At 36.9% G+C, this 22098-nt stretch overlaps 1 protein-coding gene across 1 annotated transcript; it reads left to right on the top strand.

The window, feature by feature from the left end:
- The first annotated feature begins 329 nt into the window (after window positions 1–329).
- On the top strand, window positions 330–20503 carry LOC128891358 (uncharacterized). Its single transcript, XM_054150799.1, has 7 exons — window positions 330–360; window positions 667–816; window positions 4022–4430; window positions 5246–5456; window positions 8605–9059; window positions 12430–12727; window positions 15567–20503. The coding sequence occupies exons 3-7, from the start codon at window positions 4288–4290 to the stop codon at window positions 15843–15845; spliced, it is 1386 nt and encodes a 461-aa protein (XP_054006774.1). The 5' UTR covers window positions 330–360; window positions 667–816; window positions 4022–4287; the 3' UTR covers window positions 15846–20503.
- Window positions 20504–22098: the final 1595 nt, after the last annotated feature.

Raw genomic sequence — 22098 nt, 5'->3', positions numbered from 1 at the left:
GTTGACTCCCCATAAGAGCCACGGGCACTCCAGGGCGCAAGCTCGGCATGGGGGAGCTTGCGAGCCATACACTCGACGACCAGACCTGTTTTCAAACAGTCGTCGGGATTGCGTGGGTGCTTCGCGGTCGTTCGGCACTTCTAATCGGGGAGGTTTCGTTCTCCTCGATGTCAACGTACCACGAAAAGATGTGACAAGGAGAAACATGGATGGAAATGAAGCCATGAGCGCATTGCATCTATTCTGACCGCTTGTTGTTGTGTTGAACAGTTTGAAACTCGAGTTTTGGGTGAAACGAGGATCTATCGATATATATCGGGAGCGTGATACCGGCTTGGCAGTCTCATTTGAGCGAACGTGGTGAATATTCGTAAAGAATGATAGTTTGAACCTGAGAATTGAATTAATTGAATATTTTTGGTGGACACCAAATAAATTACTGTGTCGAGTTTGATCATCGATAATTAGTGAGGATATAATCTAACTGTTAATGTTTACTTTTGGTATTGCTCTTTCATTTTCACTTTGATTCTATTTTATATAAAATCAGAACCAAATACTGTGTCGAATTCATTCCTTTTAGAAGCTAAAATTCAGTTATTGTTTCCTATCAGTGGTTCATTCATATCAAGTGATTGTATCGTGAATCGTTGAACTATACTCAAGATAAAAAGCAACAATGCGACGTCGATTTATCTTCAAGATACAACGGAGTTTGACCGACTTCTTTAAATAAGAAAAAGTGATATTCAAACGGCGACTGTCCTCGATCGAAGATAGCAGAGACATTTAGCAGAGTTGTGGGTAGTCCTGAAGGTAAAAGACGTTGATCCTATCACGAACACGTTTCGTACTACTTGTAAGTGTTTGCGTAGCGTTCTCTGGGAAACATGTCACGGCACAATGAAGTTTCTTCAGTTCCTAGATCCGCTAAACTGAAATTTACTCATTTCCGTAACACCTGCGCGACTTTACCTCTCGTAGACCACGAACACTTGTTCGAACTTTATCAATCGATCTTTCGATGGACCACTGAATGAAGTGAGTAACTTTCGCCCGAAGAAATTTCTTGTAATAGGAACAAAATGCATATGAAACGTTTCTTTTATTTGATTATACAAAAATTCATATAAATGATTGATGTATAGATAAATGAAACTCTCACCGATCAAGTTTGTAAAAATAATTGCGTTCGTTTAGAATTGTTTCTTTCAATATCTCGAAAATAAATTAGCCTGTTCACACATAAGTCTAGAACAACAATCAGTAGGATAGAATTGCCAGGGAAGAAATATTTCATTACAAAAACAAGATACTCTACTTTAATTACAAACAGAACAAAAACTGTTTAAGGAGAGACATTATTTTCTAGACTTAACAGTAACACGTAACACCTAATTATCTAGAAAGCCCAGTTCCCATGAACTTGACGCACCTTCGGTACTTCCACGCTACAACTATCGAGTTAAGTAAGAAATACAATTTCGTGCAACCATAGTTAGTATATCGTAGAACACTTACGCTATTATAGTTCCTTCAAGGTGTCATCGACGAATTTTCAAAGTAGAAATACTTTTCAAGTCTGAGTTAAACACCGATGCATCGTGAGTGGGCTCAAGAAACCTCTTAACGTTTAGAAGCGCGTGAAAGTTTCCCCAAATCGATAAGTATTATTCTCGAACGGCCGTTAAGTGATCGTCCCTTACGCTGTAATGGGATTACGAGTATCTAATTGCACGTCATCCGATGGAGTACGCCTGTTTACACAGGCGCTGCTCCTAATGAAGTTAAAACCCGGTAATTGCCATAAGTGCATTAAGGCTGACACGTGGATAGCGCGGAAAGATAAAAAAAAAAAGTCGATGAAGCAAATGTAGGAAGGTGGCTAGGAAAAACGGACTGAAACCGTCGACGTGGTAGAGGGGGCATGGACAGAATGATCGATAGCCATCGAAAATCAACATGTACCGCTGAGTGGTCAGATTTTTAATCTAGATAAAATTTACTCTGTTTTGGTAAGAATAAAACTTCGTTCATTAAACGATCCTGTCTGTGGATCGTCTTTGGTAATCATTTAAAAACAAATAATTAAACTAGTTTTGGAGAAAACAGGCTGAGATGTAGTATAAAAGAGAAAAAAATTATACAAGAAGCTAATTTTGTTATTTAAAAAAAATATATACAGATGTAGATTAAATGTGTGTTTCTCCAACTGAAGTTTTAAAATAGCCGTCATTAAATACTGAATAATTTCTCAAAAATGCGAATCACTTAAATATTTTTTCATCTTTAATAGTCAAGTCTCAGGTACCCTGTATTTTAATCAGTACTCTTATCAATCGTATCAATGACTATGTCTTCTAACTTTCACCCTGACTCAATTATTTCTTCACTAGAAAAACAATTACAAAGTTGCCCCAACTTCCATCGCAAAGTATCAAACTATGCCTTCAGAATGAGATACCTTGTACACGTTACTCGTAGTCAGTCGATGATCGATGAATATAAGTATCAGTCTTTCTACCTGTTCCAAGGAATAAAAGTATCGATCGATCGTGTTCCTAGGGTGACGTTTGAACCTTTCGTTCACCCTAGCTGAGCTCTCTAAACTATCAATAAATACTCCCTCTTTGGACTAACTATTAGAAATAGTCGCCTACACTACGAGTTTCTAATGACATTTACTCGTCCAAGTAACTCGTTGATGTCTTCCTTTCCGCGAAAATGAATCAATAACTTCGTAGATTGTCTGGCCTTTACCAGGCTCGGGATTCATAGGAACGGTGACTCACATCTTCAGAAAAGTCGAGGGTCACACGATATGAGCTTCAGACGAAGGACTGTACGCAAAGGGAGCTAGTAGATGCCTAGAAGAGTTGCTTCTAACGATGTCACTCAATCGATACTAAGTTCCCCACTTCTACTTCTGTATGTTTCTACTTCTGGGTAGGAGCCACTCGACGCACAGTTCTTTACAGATTCGAGCTCTTCAGCTTGATTAAAAAAGATTCTTAAATACTACATTATATCTGGAAACCTCCAATTTTTAAAATTTCCTTTTAATATCTCCCAATTTTTCATAATTTTCCCTCCTTGTGTAACGTTGAAAATACTTTTGTTATAAATCTAAATTCTTTTACGAAAAGAGTTATAATTTAAAATCAATTACGTAATCAGAGTTTGATCTTCATCGCGTGTCATGCTTCATGCTTCATGTAAAATCTTATATAACTGGAAAATCGATGTTTCAGACGACCTTTCGCAGTCAAAACTCCGTCGAACGTTTTGTTCTGTTTTAAATTTCAATTTCATACGGGGAAACGATCGATTCGTTAAGAGGCTTTCTTAATGAAAAGCAAATAATTTCCCCTCTGACTACGCCCACGTCGTAACAGAGAATTTTCGTGGCACGTGGAACCCTGGAATCAATGTTAACGCAAAGGTTTGCTCGTGATAAATGTGTTTGCGTGGCCGAGCGACCAAGACACCTGTTCTGAATCGTGTCGAGGCTTACAAATTTCAGTAACTTCTTTGAAAAAGTATCCGAACTGTTAACGTAGACGCAGAGGTTTGCGAGCTAAATTACATCTTTGGAAGCCATAGTTCTTTCACGCGAAGAAAATAAATCGATTCTAGCGAGCAACAAGTTTCGTCGCTTAATTTAAAAATGAATGCAACAGGCACGTATCTTGTATTATTCCTTTGGCAGAATCAAACGAGTTGGTAAATTCACATCACGCGCTACTGCACGATACAAACTTTTCAGATCTGTAAATAATCATGTTTATTATAAGGGACGTTAGATTTGCTTTCCAATATGATACATCAAAAAGATGTACACAAAAATGATACGGATATTATGTCTCACATATATAAATGAACATGTAACTCACAGTGGTCGCTAATGGCTTACAAGCTGATGCAACAATAAATAAATAAATAAATATATATATAAATTATTAATTTCTAACAATGATCTGTTTATCACCCAAAATGTAAAACTGCACAATTTTATTTACAGAAAGAATCGACTTCTACCTTGCACGTGAAATAAACAATTGCACCGTATACAGCGTGCTGTTACGAACTTCAAATAAGAGGAATCGATGATAACTGGAATTTCTTCTTTATGAAAACAATTCGGGTCGAGTGGTTCGAAATGGCGCAGCGTTTGAAGTGAATTCACGCCTCGCGAAGAACCACTTGGATTAATCAGTTTTAAGATTACCGCTGAAGTACGCTTCACGGGAAAAGAAGGGCAACAAGTGATTCGATCGGATACTCGCGATGGGCCGGAAGCACAAACGCCGTCTGATACCGGAACAGGATCGCAGGATATGCGGCAGTATCTGCTTCTGTCAGTTTACAATTGTCATCAGCTGCGTAGCGCTTGTTTATCTGAGCGTGGCAATCTACATGCCGTCCCACAGGTAAACGACAAGGCTGCATCGATTAATTGACCAAGGCCGATCGTAATGAAGTTACGACTCGATCGGCCTTAATTTTCTAGGAGATCTATAACCCGATGTCTGACCGTGACTTTAACTAACTTGAGGGGATTTCCTCGTCCGTCGAGCGAAAAAATCCCGTTTTATTGTGTGGCTACTTAAAGTTTAGGGTTTCTGGTATAAATCCTTAAAGGGGTACACGCAGTCGTCAACTCTAAAATTCAAGAAGATTTTTGTCAAGATTTCAATACATTTTTTAAGATGTTTGTTTATTAACTTGAGATTGTCATAGCAATTCGTTGGATGTTCTTCATTAAAATTAAAAATTAACACATTCGTGACCACTGACGTGAATTCCACTCCAAATTCTATTCCTGGTTATGAAAAAATTATGAAAATCTTTTTTATTTTATGAACTACATATTTACAACAGTGATATTTCAAAACATATTTTATAATTTTTGTCTTCGCCCTAAGGATACAAATTAACGATGTCTGGCTTCAGAATTGTATTATTTTTGTTAGTACTCGGTATTATAAACGTAAAATATTCGCCGGTTGCGAATGTGTTAATCATAAGTTACAAATCCATGCGTAAACGTGATTCTCCTTTATCCACGTGGCCAATGTTAAAAAATACTATTTTAAAATAATTTCACTAACGGCAAGAGTCGAGGCACATTATAAACGCATCGAAAAATTCGTTCCACCGAGTGTTTGAAATATTGTGTTCTGTCACGCGATAACCGAAGTGCCTCGGGGAGAAATATTAATGAAGTCGACGCAATTAATTGCAGAGCCTTTCACGCTGGGATCGATCCGGATCCAGTCATGTGCCAAACCATTAACACCACCTTAGCTAATAATTGCGGCTGGGCGAGTTGCGGGGAGTGGTGCTTAACAAGGACCACCGGATTTTGCCCTCAGATACACGCAACCGTGAGGAGGAATGGAACAGACATCGTTTTCGAGAACTGTACGAAATTCAACAGTATAGCCTGTCCACAGGTATGCTCTAACGTCAACGTTTAATTCCTCTTCACCGAGTTTCCCATGCTTTTAACTTTAATGTCACATGTTCGTCGATTCAAGTAATTATATTTCTATTTCACTACTATTTAAGAACAAATATTTCTATATTATATATTTACATGCTCATTCTGGGAGTACAAGCTAACATTATTGATCAAATATTGATGTAAGTTCATATCGATTACTATCGTCGAGCAGGTGCACGAGTTCATCGTTCCCAAAAGGTTAAAATGTTAGAAGAATGTACCATTGAAAGATTCTCGAATCTTTCATACCAACTGCATACATCTGTTTCTTTCTCATGGTAGTGAACCTTTCTCCGATTGTAACGCCCTAGGCAGGCAAATAGGTACCCAGAAACCGTGCTCTATTTTCTCCAGTCCGAGATGCATTGCGGAATAAATTGATCGTAATAACTTGAAAACTGTGCTTTCCGTTGAAACGTGCAAGAAAATGAGGTTCACGGATCATCCGACACTTGTTAAATTACAAGCACGATAAATCTCACAGGAAACAACAATTTTCCATTATCTCCCTTGATATCAACGCCCTTTCGCATTTGTTGATCGGAAGAACATCTGACCTTATCGTGAAATAACAAATCTTGAATCTTAGTTTGGAATGGAATGGGAAAACGTAAATATCAATTTGAATTTGCATTTCATGTCAAAGTTATAATTTGCCTGGGGATATTTATGCATTCATGATTATCGATTTGAATAATAATTTAGTATCTACTCTGTTTGTCTTATATTATAACACTACCATAAACAAAGTGAATTGTAGCTAACGAGCACGGGATTCGAACTATACCAGGTGAAGCTTAATTTGTAGCGACATAAGAAAGGCTTTGTGCAGGAGCAAGTTGAAATTGTAAAATGGATTTTTCCACTATGAGTTTCTTTTCTCGGAAAATCGTGTTTGATAACTTCTAAGGGTGCACTCCGCGACGCTAGTGCCGTATCCTATACCCTGAATCTTTCACTTACGCTTGTGTCTATAGGTAACGAAAGCGATGCAATTTACCGTCTATCAATTCAGTTATCTTTTTCAATTCTGAGACTCCATCGAATTACTGCGATGCTACAATGCGATTCAATACTACAGAAAACGTTTTCCATATACATGAATCATAGAAATAGTGAAAGCAAGCATTACTCGATTGGAAGAACTGCATTCAACTGATAACAAAAACGTTTCGTCATTAAGAGGGAATATAAAATTGAATAGAGAATTGACAACGAATTAGAACAAATTAAAATCGATCCATATCAAATTACTCGCGACAAGGACTAAAACAACAGCAATTACAAGATGCCCATGCAGACACCGCGGTCGTGAAAGCTTCGACTCTCAGAATTTTATTTCCCCGTGTCACATGCAATGTCGATCTTCCTGGGGCAACCACTTGAATCTTATTGTTTGCTCCAGTCGGGCGTATCGCATCTTCCATTGGAAATAATTCAGGGGCTGCGTCAACAGTCGTACTAAAATTCTACTTCTCGTGTTTTATACTGCTTCGAGTGAAGTGAGTTGATTATCCGTTCGGATAAATAGCAGCTGACTCCCTTTTTAATTAGCTGTGTGTAAAAATAAAACGTTATAGGTTTAACAATACATATATATTAGTATAAAGAAAATACTTTCACAAAAACTCGAACTTGCATTTTATTCGCAAATGAAAATAATTTATTGTCTGTTAAAATGACTCTTTTCAGTTATTTGTTCTTTACTCATTGTTGTTATACGTAGTTATAGAGTTTACAGCTTCGAACAACGATATATCGCTTCTTGGCACTCGAAGGGTTAATATACCCTGTAAATTATTACAATACTATTTGTTGTTACCAAAATAAGTATTGAATGTGTATATAGTAACATTTAATAATATTCAATGGTATAGTATTAAAGTTTTGCCGCAGATTCAGGTAAATTTTAATGAAACTCTTTGACAAGGGTAAATTTCCAGAACTAACGACGTTAACCGTGGAAAATTCAGTTACGCGGGGGAAGATCGAAAGAAAAAATGATCGCACAGTAGCCGTTTTAACGCGTCACACTGGCACTTTGTAAACGGTACTCCGGTTAATGTAGTCGAGCGCAAGAGAGTCGATAAAAAGACCATATTGCGTGTGGATCGAGTACCTTTCGCGCAAAGTGCTTTCTGGAAAGGTCGAGCAGACGTGTGGAAAGGGCGAAAAAAAGGAAATCGTTTCGACAGGGTAACGCAACCGAGAAACAAGGTTAATCTGCCTTATTTTACAGAAATTTGTTATGCGTTAGATGCGTTGTACACGGGGCGAACAACAATTTTTCGAGCAAAAATCGAGTTCGCTGCGCATGTTAGCGATATCGGCGAGTTTTGCTAATGTAATGAATATACTCTGCCGCCTGTTACTTTGATGCGATAACCTCGTTACCTGCTACGTAACGTTCACGATCTAGTTCTAATGGCTCCTGTCCTACTCATCCGCCGCACCTTTTATCGATCAACATAGTGCTACGCATAGTGATTGAAAATCGAATATGCAGGATGCTTAAAATGGCCTTAAAATCGGAATCTTTATGGCCATGGACGTACTTGAATACGAAAGTTTGAGAATATTGATATATTTCAAGGAAGTGTTCCATATAGCTGGAACTGTCTCATACGATGCATAATTGCTTATCACGATGATGGGTAAGCGGCAGGTAGCAATGAAACCAATCTAGAAATAACCATCAATCACGTTGAATTTCGATCCGAGGAAAGGGTAAGCGTGTCAGATGGCAGAATATAGATTACACTCTGGGGAGTGCCCCAAAAATGAAAGAAACGAGTTGCGTGAGTGCAAAACCTCTGGGGTTAATATCTACATACTTGAATCTCCCAAATTTTTAGGATGGCTTGAGTAATATTGAATACATTTTTAAAAACTTGTATATGTTCTACTTCTATTCTACTTCTAAGTTTATTAATTTTGACAACGAATTAAAATAAAACTAGTTATGACTGACTTGTGCTTGACGTTCTCTACTTATAAGGATAAAATTTATTCCCATTTCTAATAACATCGACTATCAATTTTATTCATTTGACCTTTAGTTTTCTGATCGTTCAAAATCGACCAATCTCTCTTGTCAGGTGAACATAGCTTCCTTGAAAAAATACAACTGCAACAACGGCAGCGAGTGCAGCGTACTTTCTGGAGTATTCGACTGCAATCTCGGCCACTGTGCCAACATAAGTGAGCTGATGCTGTGCCATCACAAGGCAGACGGCATTGTCGTCGACAGCGAGAAAGACAACGTTAAGCTGAACGGATACTTCAGCTGCCAGAGCTCCAGATGCACGAAGATCAAGTACGCGTTCAGATGCGATCGCTATTGCCCGAAGATCAGCACGTCCGACGTGAACGTGTTTCTCATGCAAGACGACAACATCATCACTGCGAAATGTACTCGCGGCCTAGCCCTGAATACGGCACATGGGAATTTACCTGGCACAAGGCTGGCCACGCCTCTGAAAATTTGGGACGACCGAAATGGAAGCATCGTCGCCAGCTGTATCGCTGTCACCAAAGACAAAAAAATCGTGAGGTAAGACATTTTTACTTCAATCGTAAGAAAGAACAATTTGAATGCAGATAAAGCCTGAGTTCAATTAACGATGAACTAAACTGTTGCATAATGCCGTACTGATGGTCAGACGACGTCAGCTAACGACATCAATCCTTCGTTGCAAACGAGATCACGAATGCAAATCCGCTAGATGGGAGCTGTACGATCGGGTAGGCTGAATGTCTATCAATTCGATGGAATGACTTTACTATTTATTAAACAGACAATCGTTAATTAATTGCAGTATTGAGATGCAAGTTCAGAGCCTGTTAGGTTCGTGAGTTTCACATTCCTAAAAATACAAATGAATTTAAAATTAAATATATGAATATATTAAAGTCACTGACGGTTCATTATTAAAAAGAGTAACAACATTAAATGAACAAATTAAAGCTGTAGAATCATTGTTTATTAGAAAAACAATTATTTCATCTCGTAATAAAATTTCAGAAGCACTATCGTGTCCCCAACACTATTTATTAATGAGTAAGGTTTCCTAAGCTCGTAATTTTAAACGAGTCGGCTACAACACAGCCGTAAAATCACCACGATGAACCCAGAGCTCGAGTTAAGACAATTGCACGCTAAGCTATTGCACAGTGCCAGTCTGATGGTTCAGTCGATATCCACCAACGACATCAATCCACTACGACAGCTGAGATCGCAAATCCTCCGAGAGGGAATCGTGAATTCGAGTAGACTCAATGTCTAGCCGTGTAATTAAGATATCAGGGATCAAACAGCTCCGCGATTATCCATATTATCGAGCCGAATAGGTTCAGTGTCAGCCCAGTGCGAGCAAGGTGATCCCGAGAGGAGACGCGGCCAAGAGTTCGTCGCACTCGGTCGCGTCTGGGGTCAACATCTTCGGAGCTAAAGTGGCCGACTCCCTCCGTTCCACCCTCGTATTTTCCTCCTTTCAATCCCAACGATCCGTAGTTTTCGCAAAAACTCGTACTCCGGGAGTAAGAAGCGATGGTACACAATGGATTCGCCAGAAGCCACCAAGAATCTCGACATCGATTGTGTAACCTCGCGTAAAAGCCATTCACCGTTCTCGAAATTGACTCCCGATCCCGTTATCTGTGAAACTAACGCGGAATCTTCTCGAAATCTTCAAGCGTGCAATATCCGAAAACGAAGAAGCACGTCATAATCATATTCCTGGAACACCGTTCGCCTGGAATCTCGAGTTCACGCACAAATTTCCATCAATGGGGGCTTGGCGTGGAAATTTCAATGAACTTCTAGAGAAAATATTAGTTTGTCTTTTAATTGAAAATTATTATACGACTATATAAAAACGAATTTTAAAGTTTGTTTATACATTTGTAGGTTCGCTCAAGAAAACTGAGAAGCCAGAATCCTTAATGCATGCTCAAGCTTGACTTTTATTTTTCCTTATTTTTCTACATGAAAAGGCTAAATTTGTTTGAATTTTCAAAGATGGATCACAACATTTTTGTTATATAAATTGAATGCTACAGATCGTCAAAAATAAAGTCAGAGAGTATACGATTTTCTAGAAAGTTATTGTTCTTTAACGAATACTGAAAGTACCTAGTTGAATTTATATCGAATGAGTGTGATTCCAAGTAAATATCCGTACAATAAAATATTAACAAGTTTTGAATAAAATACCGAATAGAAAAAAGCAAGCGAACAATGTATGGAATTAAAAATAAGTATACGTTACTGTATACACTCGAGAACTCGCTATGTGATTATTAACCCAGCCTCGAATATGGTAAAACACAAACAATAATGATAACGTTGATGTCGTTTCTGAAAATGAAATTCCACCACGCGATATGAGTTCCTTTCTAATTGCACCCCTACACGTGGTAGTGTCAATTACTCCCTATGAGGGACACGTAGCGTTTCCGCATATTCTCGTTCTTAGAGGCTAGAAGACACGCCGATAAGGGTATTTCCATGGCAACCATTGATCTTGCGGCTTTGCCCGATTCGCCAGTCGAAGGCCACATTTTTCTGACTCGTGTGTAACCCTTGTGTTCCTTTTATTCGGGTCGTTCGTCACGCTGTTTCACTTTCGCGAACGTTTCGTTGGACTAAGGAGTTCTTTCGCGAACCAATAAGAAAAGCTCGTTCCCGAAACGGTGTATGAGTGTTTTTGCAAGAACAGAAGGATCGTTTCGCTTGGGATGTGTTTACGAGACGAAACAGTTGGGAGAAATATTAAGTTTATCAGGGATCTTGTTTGTCGTCGGTTGCCACTTGCTTGGGAAACGAAAATGTAACTTTGGAGGAGCGCAAGCAGAAAATAAAGTATCGACCACGTACGAACGAGGAGATACGATTACGTTTTGAGTTTGATCAACAAAGTTTCATGAAACTAAGGGAGTTTTGTTCAATAATAAGGTGGCTTTCTAAGAGACGGATCTCAGAAAAATAATTAGTGGACAGGAAAATGTAATCGTTTAGAAATAAGTATAACAGATACATACAGTCAGTCCCATAAGTATTCGTACTCTTTATGTCTAATTGAAGACATTTTTGGTACTAATTAAAAACAAAATGAAAGTAGATGAATTACATTCTATCGTAGTAGGGTGAAAGAACGAGGTTCAGTGAATAAGGCTGTGTTCTACAAGTTAATCCTAAATCCAATTTATCTGTCACTCGTGAGAGAAAATGGAAAGAAACAGTCAACGAAGAAATGAATTCGCTAATGGAGACATTAACCTTACTGAGAAAGTTTGCAAACGTTCATTCTACAAATTAAAGTGAATTACATTGCCTGGCGTTAAACAGTCTGATTCAAACTCTTGGGTCAGTACAATCTCAGTTAAGACAGGATATTTATTAGAATATTATTACTGCACTTGCACAGTTACGATTCTACTCTACTAGATCAGGCAGTAGAACAAGGCATACTTATTCAGACAAGCTAGATATTGTCACTGCGCCTGGACACGTGCGGTCCCAGTTTCTGGTCTGACCACGTAGTAGAATAAGACAGACCAGACAAGTCGAATATTGGCAAACAGAATGATAAATGAAATGTATTAGTAATTATATATTATAGATTTTGTGCTTCCAAAAACCATTAACATTAAATTCCCACTTCCTTCACCTTTGGAAAGAAAATAGGGAAGATAATTAATAACAAAATTACTATTCTCTATACGTACATACATCTGTGATACACATTCGAGACGTAGTGAAAATATTCTTTTTCGATATCGATTATCTTGAAATTGACAGGCTGATAGCTGAGAAATTGTTTACTTTGAAATGGTAAATGGAATTTTCAAACAGCATAAATGTGTTTGTATTCGCAACGATATTCCAAGGGATAAATCCTATTCCGACATCTGTTTCGCAGGACGGAGGATTGCGTCAACGGTACCTTGTTAAAGGAAATCCCGGTGCCCCAGCCGTACATCAACTTTACGAGCTTTCTGACTATATATGAGAAGAGCTTGCAGAATCCTCTGGATCCAACCGACGCCTACGTGCCAGCGCAGCGATCGCTCACGATCTACAATAATTCGCGTCTTTATATAAACCTGGAAGGTTGTGTCAACACACTTAAAGGGGAATGTAAAGAGTTTCTTGCCACTCACGGACGGGATGGCGTGAATCAAACGGCCCAGAGTCGATATCCCTGCTACTACAACAAGGTACGTTATTTTCCATAACGACATCGTCGTCCATTCGTTCTGATGTATCGACCTGTTTGTGTAACGTTTTTGTCAGTTCAATGTTCCGAGACCGAACTACGGAATCCTCTCTTGCGTGATTCTGAGTTATTGCTGGAGAAGACAGAATGTAGCATTTTTCGTTCGTGTAAAATTTGTCCTTTTTACAAAGTGAGTCCTTTTTACACTCTTGATTAATAATGATATTTCGCAATGAAACATCGAGATAGGAACTAAAATAACGTTGCAATCACGACGAAATAATCTCATTAAGAAAATTACACACCGCGTTTTCCTCTGCGTTTGGTTAACTATTAAACTCAATTAGCAAACTCGCATAACGACATTTTATTTCATGCAGTAGAAACTTGCGACCAATTACGTTTATTTAAATCCTTCCATAGTAAAACTCCGCTGGACGGGAAAAATCATTTTTAAAGCATTGGAAGCAGCGACTGACGTGTCATTGGAGACTTCCTTTCAAATTACAGATCCACAGCACAATTACTCTGCGCTTCGTGTTGCGATAACAATGGAAACGAGCGATGCGCTTTCGAACGTTTCGACGAGCATATAGATAAAAGCGGTGCGAAATTGCTACCTCCTTTTTCCAGGAAATGGTTTAATGAGTAATTTGAGAGAATTACATCTTGTTCAATACCAACAATGTGTTTCTACCTCTGGAAGGTCTGGCGCGCGCATTGTTCGTTTCCATTAATTGGATCTCCAATGAAATTATCTTGCACCAGTGAATCACTGGAGCCTCTAACAATAGGTATTTTTCTTCTGTTTTAGAGAAATAACAAAATAGTTTTGAATTAATCTTTACATGGAATTGAATAGAATAATAATGAGCTGCTTCTGTTGCTAGATAATTTTTAAATAATGGAAATTAAAGTGGATACAACAAAACAAACAATCTTGTATTGCTGTTATCCTTTCAATTTTATTTCTTACATATTTTATTCTAAATTCGTATAGTTGTTTTAAAAAGAAAAATTCGTGAAGACTAAGAATTGCTTTTCATAGAATTTCCAACGGGTGCCGTGAAATTGGACGTCAAACGAATATTTCATTTACCGCTCTTCGTGTTTCCCGAACGACCTTGTCGCGAGAACGATTTAAGGTGGCATGTGACTAATGTAGCATGAGATAAATAGAGCGGAACAAATTGAAATAGTACGCTAACATTCTGTAAATCTAACACTAATCGAATGTAGTATAGAAATAGCTACAGGTATATTTAATAACCCCTGTATATTAAGTTTCATCCAAATCGAATCAATTTTCTCATTTTGGTCCGCCATATTGGATCCGCCATTTTGAATACCTAAATTTTGAGTTCAGATTTGGAATCAGCGACCTGAAAAACCCCTTGTATACCAATTTCATCTAAAATGAGTCATTTTTCGCATTTTGTGTCGTTATGTTGTATCAGCCATTTTAAATTTCTAAATTCTGAGTACAGATTTGGAATCAGCGACCCCGAAAACCCCTGATAGAATAGATTGTTATGATCATTGTTAGATACCCTTAAACATTTGTTCTATTTATTGCTGTACTGGCCAGAAATATAATCCTGGTGTAGTAATTGCATGCTGGTAGTTAACTTGCGGTTCCAGGCAAGTAAATATTAGTATCAAGGATACCATAGGATACTATAATTATAGGATATAGGATTATAGGATACTATAATTGAAACGTTAAAACTAAATACATAAATTCAAAAGTTACATTACTAATCGATAAGGGTCATGTCATTTTTAAAAACTTAGACATACCGTATTTGGACCAAATGACATTGTTTAAAAAATATTTATCTCTTCTCAGAATGGAATTCAGGACAACTGCTAAAAAATACAGCCCGTCAGGTTGTTGCTTTATCTTGCATTTAAGTTTCTTCGCATCTTCCATCCGACGAGAATGATATTTTCATTTTTAAAACTTGCTTATGTCACGGATGTTATTCTATGTTATTTGGCACATTCCTGCCCTCAGGGATATTTCCCTAAGCCTTACGAAATTGAAACCATGTTCGTTGATTCCCTTTGGGGGAACAAGAAGCCCGTGGTACGTTAAATTTCATTTCCAATTGAATCCATATTTGAAACGTTACACGGAATACATTTTTTATCAACTCTCTAACCTTTTTCATCGCGCGTGGTATCAACGATGAGGTACATGACATTGACGAAGTACGATACTTCCGAGTAGACGACAAACAACTCCTATAAGTCAGAAAAATGTAGAGGTAATCCTTTGCAGTCAGAAGAGGTATAAAAATATTGGAAAGACCGATGCCGGGGAAACAGGAAAGTTCATTTTTCATCGGGATACCCAAAAGTCACCACTGGTAACTCTTAATCTAACGTAAGATTTGGAGCTGAACTCCGACCTAAAAACAAATTACTCTCGGATATCATTTTTTGCCTAGTTTCACAAGTTTCTCTTCTTGTTTATCTCGTTAAATCAATGCTTGAAACGTTTTTGACCACGCACCTTCGACCAGAAAGTTGCCAAATAAAATAATAATGTTCACACTGCCAAAATGTTCTCAATGAAAAAACACAAAAAGTGAACTCAATATGGTAGGTAAATAAAACTCGCAAACTTCGACGTCCTGTATCTTTTAAATAAACACGAATCCATTAAAGTGATGACTTAAACCCTCCCTAATTCTACATGGGCTACATAATATATCAAATTCATCGAAGTCCTCCTACTTGGAATACACAAAATCATCGATTCAACGGGGCGATGACTCATCCGCCACCGCTTCCCCTATTTCTGACCACACGGTTCGAATCCTGTTTTGTTCCAGAACAACTCGTTCATGGTGGTGGCGCGTTTCGACCTGAAGAAGACGCGAACGGAGCTGCTGATCGCCATAATCGTGCCCACGGGGCTGTTCGTCATCAGTCTGACGACGCTGGTGATCATAACGCGGTCGGTGCAAGTGGGCGACGACGCCAAGATGCGGTGCAGATACTGCGTGGACAAGCAGGAAGTCGAAGGCGAGGACGAAGGATTGGTGGAGGCGACACCCTCCTCATCTCAGGGTCAGATGAATGAGAACGAGATCAAAAGTATGGCGCTTTAGCAGTTTAAGCCGCCTGGGACGAGCACCGCTCTACGATACGAGAGGGTGCCATTGATCGACACCGACGAGGCTGAGGACTCGTTTTAACGGGGACGTCGAGCGTCGTTCCGTCGCGATTAAAATTACAGTGGATTTGATCGATGCTCGAGCGAACGTTCCCGCGAACTTTACATGCGTTGTGTGCTTCATGCGACCGGGGGCACGCTTTGTGGAATCGATGGCGAACGCGTACAATGTTACGTGTACGGAGGTAAACGTCGACCGGCGCGGTGGGAATTAATCGTGTTTTATAAAAGAACGTCTTTGTACTGGTGAAAACAGTGCGGACGTGTGTGCTTTTTAGCTCGACTGTCCCGGAAGATAATGCATTTCAGACACGAGTCGAACCGTCTGTGCGACCGCTTCGGCTGCATTGCTATGTCTACGGTGGCAACTGTATGCTTTCTTGGATATGATCGTCGGCTCCATTTATTGGCACACTTTTACGACATAGTAAACTGGAAATTACGGTGTAGCTAACTGGGAATATTATGTTAATTTTTGCAGAAAGTAATTGCAAATATTCGCCTTAGGACCACTACTGTCAAGTTCAACTTCTTGGGTGACTTGAGACCTTTGAATGTTAACTTTATCAGGTTTAAGTTAAATGCATTTAAAAAGAAGATAATTTGTACAAAATAGTAACACATTATGGTTCATGATAGATACACACGAAGGAAAATAAAAAATGCAGTAGAACGACTACTTAATTAAAATAATTAATTATTATTCCAAACTAACGAACAAAATAATATTCTATACATGATTGAGTAAGTCAAGATCTCAAAAGTCATCCTAGGGTTCAATATCAAGGGATGAATTAAAAGAGACATTCTAAAAAGACTGATTTTTCAGTGAACGTAATGCTTTTTATCAGTCTTAAACGAAATATTATTTATTTTCGTTAGACTTACAAGGTTCAAGCTTTTGAATTCCATTCGTTAAGCTGCACTTTCAAGAGGAGCGCACAAAAACTGTGCGTGAATGTAAAATTCCCTGCTTTGAACATTAATCGTTGCAGAAATCACTATGTATGATAAATGGAACCAGCAGAAACGTTTGGTTAGGCACAAATACTGTTAACAAGTGCTAAGTGTCGAGTTGTTAGAGATACGCTGAATAGGATGAAATTTTAAATGGATCTTAGGTCGTCTTCCCAAATGAAAATAATATGAAAGTACGGCAAAAAACGAAACGTTTAAAAATTACCCATATTAGGGGCCAAAGTAATTACGTGATTGTCTCAACGTTTGTATACACTCTGTGTACACTTTGCATTATCACAGATGCCTTGAACATTTTCTGACTATTTCGTACAATAAATTTGACAAAATAACATTTAATGTTTATACCAAACTAATCTCAAAAGAATCTTTAGATCATAACACGATTTATTTTCTACGAGTCTCTATTTGTAAAGATAATTCTCACTTTGCCTCGAGAGGAGAATATTTTTAAATCTAAGACGAAAACTTACATTTACAAGTCGACTTACTTTTAGCAATCAGTCTTGAAAGAAACGTAAGTCAACAAAGCAGAGATCGAAAAATGATTGTCTTTTATTCTTTTTATTTCTGTTGAAACTTGAAACGTATACTTCTGTTTTTTTTTTAGAAAAATGTATTTATCTTCGAAATTATTTGAAAAATTATACTTGTTAAACAGGTATCATCACTCATGATATAAGTTTCATAAAACAAATAAAACTTTGTATCTACTTTGTATCTAATAGTTTCATTAAATAATATATCATCACATTGTACACAATATAGAAACAAAGAGTAAATAGAAGTCGCAAAGTGAAAATGTAAAAGTGACTGAGAGTTCTTCGGTATCGATCATGAGAAAACACGCGAATTTTTTTATATTTATTTCTCATGAATTTTATTCAACCTGGAGCTTTCAATTCCATCAACTTTCATTTGCCTGCTCTCATCAGAACTCGTAACACGAGAACTTATTTCATAGAAGTTACGTTTGCACTGTTTTAACAGAACTTATAGCAGAATCTTCACATTTCGACCTCTGCAAAGAAGACGAAGTTCTAATAAAGTTGATTGGAAAACTGTTTCACAGACTCGCGATGCTGCAAGTTCATACCATTAAAAGATGATCCCACGCGTAGTACTTTTTAGGTCTATCGATATCCCCAAGAACAAGAAACTGGGACAAAAAATGGCAACCGGATTCGCGCGAAATCAAAACGCATTCACTCGGCTAGTCGTTAAAAAATTCATTGTCTCTACTTGTGCGCGATAAATTCAAAGCACGAACAAAAGGTTACCGCGATGCTTTCGATGTACAAAGTAGATTAGTATATACATTACTGTGAATGATTATAAACATACATATACACAGGCGAAAAATCGAATTCATTTCGGATGATCTCGAGTTTCGACCGTCAACGAACGTACATTTGTCGTTTCTAACGTTTATGGTGTTGCGAAGCGAAATATAAATTATATAAACGAATAGCTGAACATTAAATAATATTGATAACATTTCGTTTCGTGCGCTACAACTGCCTATGTGTAATGTTACGTACGATATCGCGAAAGTAACGCAACTCGAAATCTGTCTAGATTTAAATTTTAGCTGGGATAAAGTCCAGAATTAATATATTTTTTATCAGAAGTAACGATAACAATACACCTGTGACTTTATTATTAATTTACAATCGTCATTTACGATTCAACGAGGAGATCATTTTTTAATATCTCTGATTAAGGTTTCTTATTTTTCGTACGTGACTTTGAGTAGAACAAGTAGAATTTTTAATTTTGTACAGTGTGAAGAGTTGTTCAGCTGATAACGATACATCCTTGCATCGTTCAGTGTTTCATCTACGATAAGTAAAGCAAGTGGCTATAATCGAATACAGTGTCGTAGATTGATGTAAAAATTATGTAGCGTGGAACTTTTTTAATTGCGTACAGGAACAGGAATCCAAACTGTATTATATAACTTTCATAATCACTCGTTCGTTTAAAACAATATTAAACTATTTAAGGTAAATGAGAGACAGAACAATTATGTTTAACAAACTTTACATTAATTTGAAATCTATATTAAAAATCTAAATGTTATTTATAAGGATTAACGTATACATTTTAGAAATCTTCTAGAGCATTAAACATTCAAAAATGTTTCAAAGAATTAGATTTAAAAAAAAAATAAAATTCATATTAATGAAGAAATTTTTGTTTTAAATTTTTAGAAATGTAACTTTTCTTTCGTAAAAGGTATTTCTATTCAATGCATATGACAAATTGTACTTTTTTTTATTTAGAAAATAGATTGTTGTTCTGACTCTTTTTCTCGTAAATAAAATAGATAGGCTGATGTAATATACACAAAAATAAACCAGTGTCTTTTGAACGCGTGTAAAATGCCCTCGAACCACCAGAGTTTATACATTTTCAAATTCATCATGCTCTATGTGCCTTCTTCCGTTTACGCTAAAAGTCGATAAAATATAATCACTCGTGTCTTCGAATAGCGTAACTCTTTCGCTACAAAATATTAAAAATCAAAAATATCTTTACGATAAATACTGCGAAACATGGTAGATACTCCGAACCTTCGGTGAAACGAGACTCTTAATTAAAAGTAATTCTAATTCATATATACTAAAACACTTTCAGTGTGTTAATATGAACCACTACTAAACGGGCCAAATTAAGAATCATGCAAATTTACAAATATTACAAAGAAAATGATACTAATTTTTGAAAGTATTCTATTTAAACAGCGAAAGGGTTAAGTGTGTCGGTGGTATAAAAAAACCCAAGTTAAACAAATCTGTACTTATATGAATAAACATATATTTATGTGGTACTCGTTTATCCTCCGAATATATTTATAACAATATATGTATGTATGATATAACGCAACTTACGTGTGTCGTTTATAATAAAATAATTGTTTAACAAGATGTGACCCTTGCTTCCTTAACTTTTTTAATTCATACATTATACAAATTATTATAACAGAAAGGACATTTTTCGAAAGATAAACATTTAAAAAAAAAAAACGACATGCTTCTTCAGAGTTATTGTAAAAATGGATAAAATTTGCCACATTGAGAAATATGTCCTTAGAACTTTCGATTTCAATGTTTAAACCGTCTCATACGTTAAATAGAAGAAGAGAAAATACAAACATAGGTCACGAAAAAATAACCTACTTAATGAATCGCTTACGTACGAATGCACGCAGAAGATTTGAATAATTTTGTCGAATATACACAGACGTTGAAAACGGTAATAAAACGGTTAATTTGCATGTTGCACGGCAGTCGACATTTAGAATCGCGAATAGAATGTGTTGAGCGTGTACTTTAGTACCGCTTGGTATTAATTACATTTCTTCACGGTTGCAAACATCTAAATGCTTATTTTTACGAATATAACTGCATAAAACATATGGTGATTCAAAATATATTATTAATAATACGTTGCAGAAATACGAATATGGACTCTGTGGGAATTTATTAACGAATTGTAATGAAGCCAACGTTGCAAAATTACGTTCCACGCCTGAAATCGAAGCATGCATATTAATAAAGATTGTTTCCCACTCTCTCCGCTCATGCAGTCGCGTCACGCACGTTCGAGAGATTTCAGATCAAATATTTATTATAATCCAGCGGAAACTTGGCAACTGATCGATATCTATTATGCAGCAGAGATTTGTAAATTCTTATCTAGGTGAAAAATTTCGAATAAAGAATGAACTGTAAACAACTTTTGGTGTACCATTTTTTAAATAGAAACTAAAATTTAATAACACAATAAAATTGGGGTTAACGTTGAAAGTTTATGTTTAAACTTTTATGTTTATTGTAAGTCTGTGTAATTAGTACTGTTTAATGGTTTTCATAACGAAATAAATCGTACATTGTATTCATAGAACAGTTTTCCAAAGACGTAGCGTAGTCATAGACATCGTGGTATCAGAGAGAATAATAATGCCGCGGTTTGCGTGTCTCTCTGTACTTTATGTCGAGGACGCGACTTAAAGAAGCTACGGTACGCAAAATAGAGTAGGACAATCGCAAATTATGTTGTGTTCCGAGCGAGATATTCATTCGGATAACGTATTTCACTGCACATGTCACGAAACATTTATCGTGCTTTATCTGAAAAAAACAAACTGTAATATTCAGTGATAAAATAGGAAATTCTTGTGAAATTAACTTATAGCATCTGCTCAGATAAAGTATCTATTGCAAAAAATATTGAATCTTTGATAAAAATGATTTAAAATTTTGCTCAAATTATAGCATCAATTTATGACAAGTATTTAGACCTTATCACAAATTTCACTAAAAAGATTGTATGCTAATTATTAAATTCTTTCTTTTGCCAAAGATACAATGACGAATTGAATAAAATTATTAAAAAATTCAATTCGTTTGGTATATAACTAGATGTCTATAAAACCGAAGAAATCTCGTTCACGATAAAGCATATTTTATATACACATATACCGAACCACGTTAATTGGCTCCATTTAACGTTAATTACATTCCCATCGTTCCGATGGCGGCGGAAACAAAGTCGAGCCCCATCGGCAGTAATCTAGGTCAAAAGTAGGTCGAGACCTGAGCACGTTCTCATTCATGAGTGTCGAATCGATATACCGACGATTAGCAGAATTTTTATAGGTACATTTTATTGACACAACAATCACAAACGTTGCTTCCTGTTTATGGACAAATATGAAAATGACAGGCGCGTTCCTCGCGACGTTTCAAGGGGAGGAAAACCCTTACGTTGGACGAAGTGCAATCCACCCCGTTAACCTTACCCGAAGGGTTGAAACCATCAGATCGATACACTAATGTAATCAGACCTTGATACAATCTACACACATAGCTACGCCGTGGCGATCGCTTGAAAAAGAATTGCTTCTTTTCATGTCGATGAAACGGAATGCAATTTGTTAAAGTTGCTGCTCGTTACAAGCATCACATGCACTATTAAATATTATCATGTCTAAATTAAATGGGTCTATAAAATCTACGGGAAAAATTGCGATTGTCATTTGGGACCCCCTCTCGAATTAAAATTTTATTAAGATTAAATTAAATGAATTAACATCCCCTTTTCTTTCTCGATAGGAAAGAAACGATCGCTGTAAATATTTCAAGTAACTGAAGACATTTATTTTGTAATAGGGTTGTTTAATCTTGCTGGGAAGATGTTTTAAA

The sequence above is a fragment of the Hylaeus anthracinus genome, unplaced genomic scaffold, assembly GCF_026225885.1.
Source record: "Hylaeus anthracinus isolate JK02 unplaced genomic scaffold, UHH_iyHylAnth1.0_haploid 12001, whole genome shotgun sequence".
Lineage (NCBI taxonomy): Eukaryota > Metazoa > Arthropoda > Insecta > Hymenoptera > Colletidae > Hylaeus > Hylaeus anthracinus.
Note: the sequence above shows the minus strand (reverse complement) of the source record. Positions and strands in the feature narration are given on the sequence as shown.

Bases quoted from the DNA above. Each gene is read 5' to 3' on its own strand.
- LOC128891358 (XM_054150799.1), top strand. From the start codon at position 4,288: ATGGGCCGGAAGCACAAACGCCGTCTGATACCGGAACAGGATCGCAGG. The intron at 4,431-5,245 runs GTAAACGACAAG...AATTAATTGCAG, and splicing joins ATCTACATGCCGTCCCACAG to AGCCTTTCACGCTGGGATCG. The intron at 12,728-15,566 runs GTACGTTATTTT...GTTTTGTTCCAG, and splicing joins ATCCCTGCTACTACAACAAG to AACAACTCGTTCATGGTGGT.